General features: G+C 37.8%; 1 protein-coding gene across 1 annotated transcript; it reads right to left on the bottom strand.

Moving 5' to 3' along the window:
* Positions 1-2,402: 2,402 nt before the first annotated feature.
* Positions 2,403-5,063, bottom strand: LOC6736185 (protein krueppel). The gene is made up of 2 exons (XM_002083044.3): positions 4,661-5,063; positions 2,403-4,246 (listed from the first exon to the last, which is right to left on the bottom strand). Exons 1-2 carry the CDS (start codon positions 4,683-4,685, stop codon positions 2,775-2,777), a joined length of 1,497 nt encoding a protein of 498 aa, XP_002083080.1. The 5' UTR covers positions 4,686-5,063; the 3' UTR covers positions 2,403-2,774.
* Positions 5,064-6,936: the final 1,873 nt, after the last annotated feature.

Below are 6,936 nucleotides of genomic sequence, written 5' to 3'. Positions count from 1 at the left end.
ATATATGTACATGTACACCTCAAAACAGGTATTTACCAGTTTCTTCCCGTTTCTTATTTAAACTTATTTATAATAAGCTTTTATTAGTAAAATGGTGGGTAAACAGTTTTATCATACGTTTTATTTGTTTAACATTACGTTTAACTTTTTAATTATTGAATTGTTTTTATATACGTATACGCTCATAGAGTATGTTTACAGAAGTCTAAGCGAAGAAAGTCTAAAATGCTAATAAGCAGCACAAAACGTGAGCATTTGTCCTGCGTCTCACTCTTTTACACCGTTGTATATACATGTGTAAGTACATAAGACGTTATTTATGTAATACTTGTACATACAATTTTATATATAGGGGGCTGACAGGATGAAGCCTTTTTTGGCTGTTGAAAGGGGCACAAAGAAGAGAAGGCGTCAGTTCCGCGGCATGGCTGAACGGGAGGCGATGGGTATGAGTGGGTGGTGTCGACTTTCTTTCATAGCATTGTAGATTGTTTGCTCTCTCTCTCTCTGGAGATTAAATGGAAAAAACACTGTGACATTTTCTGACTGCGCGGCGCGATTTTTATATTCGTTTTTGCTCAGCTGCTGCCGTTGCCTGCAGACGTAAATTTAAATTCCAGTGAAGGGATGAATAAAGGGGCTGGGCGTGGGGAGGAACGTGGCGACGGCATTAGTGGGGCGTCTTGTGGCAAATGTAAAATAATGCGAAAGGGCTTCGTTTGCATAAATTAAAAATTTATGTAATGCTGCCCGTTTTCGCTTTTACGAAAAATCGAAGAAAGCTGTGGGTAATTTTCTATAGCGGGGTTGCTTCTTTTCGAATAAATAAATTTTTTTGCTTTACACAATATTCCAATATGTATATATATTATATGTATTTCTTGTTGGGTTTTTCAGACCGCATTTTTAAATTTAACATAATATATTTTGGTTTTAAAGTAATACATAGTTAATCAGTATGCATACGTATGTATTTATTATTGAAGAAAGTAAAACATTAAATTAGAGAAGAAATAGTTATGACAAAAAGTAACAGTTTCGTTTACTTATTTTATGGTAGACTGTCATATCTAATGCAATCATGTACCATAATATACATTTTCTAGTTTATATTTCCTGACGTATTTTACAAGGGTATGAGTGTATGTCTTTAATGGGTTTAATATTAAAACCCCATAATTAACACATAACTCTTATTTTTGGATACATTGCACATCCCTAGCCACAGTTAGGGTTATAATTTATTTACATAAAAATTGACTTGTGATTTTATATATTTAATTATATCTATCGGTTTAAACGTCGAATGTTGCTGTACACAATTAATATGATGTCTTTCGGGCGCTGACTTTCAAATGATTAGAAGTGCACTCTCTATTTTTGTTTATAGCTCTTGTATTCTTTTAATCTTGAGGAACTTGTATACCATACATTTGAATGAACAAAGAAAATTACATATTAATTTGTTACATTATTATGACTACAAAGTTTTTAAATAAAAGCAGTAAGATTATTGGCTTACCAATGAATAGAACCAAAAATTACACTAAAATTATTTCAAATTATTATTGTTATATACAACCTTAAATACTTTTACATCTAGTTTGAATTGGCCTAGTATTCAAAATTAATTTCTTACTTAGGTGCTTTTAAATATGCATCAAAATTGTAATACATATAAATTGTTTATGTTTCTTAGTTTATATTCCCAAGTGTTGTATATAAATTCAGTTGAATTGTACGATTGCCAAATTGTTGAATGTATATACTGTTTAGCTCACAACAATTTCGATACAGAGGTATTGGAGGTATTTGGTTATAGCAATTTCTTCCTGTGTGTTTGGTTCAAGTCTTACAATTAAAACTAATAGTCACGAGTGTTTAGACAAGTGGGATTACTATACTTTCAATACTCATTGATCTACATAAGCTTATGATTTTGGAATATATATTAACGCTTCTTATAGTTTGCAAAAAAAAAAAAACGATTTTCAAAAATGGATGGGTAAACAGTGTTTAAGTGTTTGAAATATCAAATAAAAACGGAATCAGTTAAATATAAACGTTACCATTGTTTTTCTTTTTTATTTATTGTTTATATATTAAGCAGCAACAATTAAACCAAATATTTATTGAAGTATAAATATAAAAGTGTATATTTAAAAATGAGCTTAAAAAAACAGGATTAACTCAGTTTTTATATCTAATAATAGTTTCAAATAGTAAATGCAAACAGAACAATTAGCGAACAAATGTTTTTTTATTATTTAACTTAAAGTTAGTTTTGATTTGAAGATTATTGGCATTGTTTTCTTAAAGAATTTGATTAAATTTTAAAAAATTAAGCTAATAAATTAAATAAAATTATTTATAGATATCCTAATTAAACTGTGTGTCTTTTCGTTTTCTGTTACAATGCATGTTTAGAGCGCCGATTACTTTACAATTGGCAGCTGTGTAAGCTGAATATGTACAATTTAAGATTCCGAACCTAATAATATAACTTAAATGTAAGGTAAAGAATGGCACGACATTTTCGATTTAATTTGGTGGGGTGTGGCGGTAACAAGCATATGGCATGGCTTACTTTGTACAATTTCAAGTTTTTTTGTATGTATTTCTCTTAACTTGTACTTATGATTAAATTCCTGTTGCAACAATTTTTACTTTCCACTTCGAAATAGCAAAATTTTCAATTTTGTTTTAATAATTGCCAGTCAATTTCATCAAATGAAAACTGATTAGGGCTATGTACAATTCGGTATGGTAATGGCCTAATGTTGTTGATGGCCCATATATGAAGCCGCGGCATCATCTAAATCATACAAGTCAATATCATCGGTTTGCTCGTGAGATCCGATAGAGCGAGGAGAGTGCATGCTCAAATCCTCCGGCTCGGTTTGCTCAGGCATATCACTGGGTACGTGAGGGATTTGCGGTGGAGGTAGCCGGAAAACCCGACGAATGTCCTGTGCCTTGCGCCGTGCGATGCTGCTGCAATGGCCATCCACAGAGCTGGTTCCATCTTCAGACAAATCCAATGGACCATCGTCCTCCGGTGTCGCTTTTTCCATGTCGACCGACTCATTCGAACCTCCGTAGGTGGCACACATTGCCGCAAATCTATTCGTGGATGCCTCGATTGCCATTGCGGAGATTGCCAAGGGGTAGTCTCCACTCATGGCTGGTGAAAGCGCGGGAGTAGGCGGCGACTGAATGCCACACTTGTGATTCATTAGATGGTGGCGCCGTCGGAACTTCATGTGGCAGCGTTCGCACTCGAACGGCTTTTCGCCGTTGTGTACCAGCATGTGGGACTTAAGCTGATTGGAGTCACTGAATTTGCCATCACAGATTTCACAAGTATAGGGACGCTCTCCAGTGTGGACACGCAAATGTCTTCTAAGATTGGCCACCTGAACGAATTGACGATCGCAGTGTGAGCAATGATATGGTTTTTCTCCAGTATGCAAACGCATGTGGGTTTTTAAGTGATGGTCACGAGTAAACCGCTTGTGGCACTCCGGGCATTCGAAAGGCTTCTCACCGGTGTGGGTGCGTTCGTGGTTCTGAAGCACGTGCTTATAGCCAAAGCTGCGTGAGCAGATTTTACAGGTGAAGCTTTTGTCGCGAGATGGATCCTTGGAGACAGCGACACATCCAGCATTTCCACCCGCTCCGTCGTGAGTCGAATTGGGAGAGCTGCCACTGGAAGGCGGAGATATTGGGCCTCCCGATGTATGGTACATATCGTTTACACTCATGCTGATCTCGGTCTGAAACTCCTTCTTAACCGACAATTTTCGAGCCTTCTTCGCTGGCTCATGGTTCTGGGGAGTGCTGTTGGGGGAAGTTAATGGGTGCTTGCCACTACCTAAAGGAGTGGACAGCGGCGAGTGCGGGCTGGCTGGCGGCGAATGTAAATGCGTGCCCTGGGGCGGGAGCGACTGTTGGGCAGCCCAAGCCCCAAACAAAGCCGCCGGATTGTGTGGAAAGAGTGTGTTGGCCAATGTGCTCATGGGCAGTTGGGCCATGAATGCGGCAGCCTGACGGTTTGCAGCCAGAAGTTGGGTAGGTGAGAGCATTCCAAAAGCTGAGGCTGCGGCCGCCTGTTGGAGACCCATAGCTGGGTAAATCGCAGCGGCGCTTGTTGCTGATGTGTTGGCCGACATGGGGGGCGATAGCGACATGGAACGGTCCAGATGAACGTCCTCTTGTTTTATGCCAGCTAATGCAGCAGCTAAGGCTAAAAAAAAAAGAAAAAGTTAGTAGGGTTATCTTTTGGAAATGTCTAGTTACTGATGTGACCCTTTCCTAAGAGCAACGGTTTAAAAGAGAAAAAATTTTTACATATGATACATGTGTGAGAGAAAGTTTCGTACGGAGAGGACTCTTAATATATTCGCAGCTCTCTATTTTCGTCTAACTAGTTTTTGTTTTGGTCGATTACGAGTTAAGTGCCGGTTCTTGTCCAAACATGTAAACAAATTCTAACTTGTCTGTGTGTGTAGAAGTGTGTTTTGTATTTCTTAAATTTGTATTCGCTATACTAAAGATATCGGACTAAACTGTGTTTAATTATGAGAAAGTGATCGGGGACACTAGAACTTCCAGATAGTTTGCAAAATTTGGGAATCTTTTAATTCGGGCTAATACTTACTTCGCGTTTGTGCGTCTTGAAGCATTGATATGGATATCAACAAATTTTTGTTGTGCTCCTAATTTTGTGCTCGCGCAATGTTTTTCCTCACACAGCAAACACCTTTAATATTCTCCTTTGTAGTTTTGTAGCTTTAGTTTTTTAGACGACAAAATTTCATTTGAGCAATTTGTGCGCACTTTCAGGGATATGAATAATTTCTTTAACACTTTTGTACTTTGAGGTAGACAGATTTCACTAAAATTTTCTTTTATAAAAATTCACCGATTTAGCAAAATGAGGTAGTTGAAGTTTGATTCGATTATATTACACGCGGTTGTGTGTGGCACAGCAAATGGTTGTTCCTTTCGCTGACAGAGCCAAATCACGACTGATACAAATTCGCTGCGTGAGCTAACTATAAGTACGCTCTGTCTCGGCGAAAGATTCTCACTCACCCTCGTACGCACGCAGACCGGGACTCAATTGGCTCTCCCGCTCACACGCACGCAAATAAGCGTGCAAACAGGAAGGGAAATCATCACGGCGAAAGCGAAAAACGATCCCCAAGCCTAAGCAGGTAAAGTAAAAACTGGGTACTTCGCTGAGTTGAGTGAGTTGGTTTCATCGATTCCTTTTTATACCTAAAAGTGCTAATTTTTCATATGCAAATTGGTGCGAACGAGACAGCTAGAGGTTCCTTTCAATGCCAAAGATATATAGTCAGCTAGAGCCAGATATGGACGATGTGGTTTTTTAACATAGGTTGTCGATGAGAATTATCTTCGCTGAGTAGAGGGTTTTATGACCTTTGCGTTTCTAGTCAGTCATAAAACATAAAAAATCAAAACTATGTGTTGACCATTAAAGGACATTTTTTAATTCTTATGACCACTTCCGCTTGTGTTTTTTAGAGCCTTCATAAAAACTGCACTTGCAGGAATATTACACCACATAAAGATCACATAGGAGTTTTTAGAGTTACTAAGGGACGCACAACAAAAACTCACTCAGATGTGCCTTGGTCATTTCCCCTTTTAACATTTGAGTTATAGGAAATAACTAAGGTGTCTAAGAGGGATGAACGCCAATGGAGTTCTGGGCGAAAATGAAACAGCGAGAGCAAAAGAGCCAAAAGTCATGAAAAGAGATGTCACGGACGGGGTTGAATTTCAAGCGTGCGCTGTACGAGTGAACAGGAAGTAAACAAAACATCGGCTTAAGGAGTGCAGAAAGTAAGAAAGAAGGTCGACTGTTTTTTTTACCAGCTAGACTGAGTGAGTTTTTCGTCTTCTTTGTAGCCTGTTGAGCAAAGTCACAAAGTGGAAGTTCAGTTTAATGGACAACTAATTATTGGCACACGTCTAAAAAAGAAATCGTAAAAAGAAACTAGTAAAAAACGGATTCAGGTAGAAAGAAAATATCATAAAAAACTGTTAGAGAGCTGCATCGTTGAAATTTTTTTTGCTTGCATGGACGTTTTCTGTGACTTTTGCGGATTGACTTTTAAATGGTTTTATGTAGATTTTTATGGCAAGGACATGCTATGTTAAATTTATGTTGAAAATGGGTGCAGATCGGTATTTTTGGTTTGGTAGGTAGGCCAAGGACGCTCAGAGCTCACCGGGTGGTAAATTTGAACTACCGTGGATTTTAAGAAAGTGAAACCAAAGAAAAGCAGAAAGGCACACATATCCTTGCTCCGCATAATGTTACGTAAAATTAGAATGGTTTTGTCATCGAATGTTCGACTTCATCGAAAGATTTTCACCATAACAAAATTCGCAGAAGGCATTAAATAATATGCAAGCAAAGCGCTTAAAACTGACCCTATTGATAAGAAATTCTTTACTTTCGGGATGAGCTGACCGGTTTTAGCAAATCTTCATACGATTCCTAGGTTTCGGTGATTAGTCAGAAATTTTTTTGGGTTGGTTGCGTGATAAGCAGCGGCTTGATATTGAATAATCCACTTAAGCTCAACTGATTTTAATAAGATCCGGGCCTTATCGTTAATGACTTTGTCGACAATCGCTAAACTAGAATATTATCAAAACGAGTAAAAGAAAAGTAGACTAGATTTTGATTGGCAAAGCGAAATAAAGATTTCCGTGTGAATGGGGCAGTAGTGCGTAGTGAAGTGCGTATGGTCGAGGACGCCGATAAGGTCCGAAATAGGGGAACTTACCTGGGTCAACAAATTTAGTTTATTTTCCCTTTTTTTATTATTCTTTAATATTATTGTGTAGTTTTACCTTTTAAAATTAAAGTTTGTGAAGCTGCGTCAAACTAATAAA

Source organism: Drosophila simulans, chromosome 2R, assembly GCF_016746395.2.
Source record: "Drosophila simulans strain w501 chromosome 2R, Prin_Dsim_3.1, whole genome shotgun sequence".
NCBI lineage: Eukaryota > Metazoa > Arthropoda > Insecta > Diptera > Drosophilidae > Drosophila > Drosophila simulans.
Note: the sequence above shows the minus strand (reverse complement) of the source record. Positions and strands in the feature narration are given on the sequence as shown.

What these genes read in the sequence shown, in the direction of transcription:
- LOC6736185 (XM_002083044.3), bottom strand. Translation starts at nt 4,685, where the DNA reads ATGCTTCAAGACGCACAAACGCGAA. An exon ending in TCAAGACGCACAAACGCGAA is followed by an intron (nt 4,247 to 4,660) that starts GTAAGTATTAGC and finishes TTTTTTTTTTAG; the next exon opens with CCTTAGCTGCTGCATTAGCT.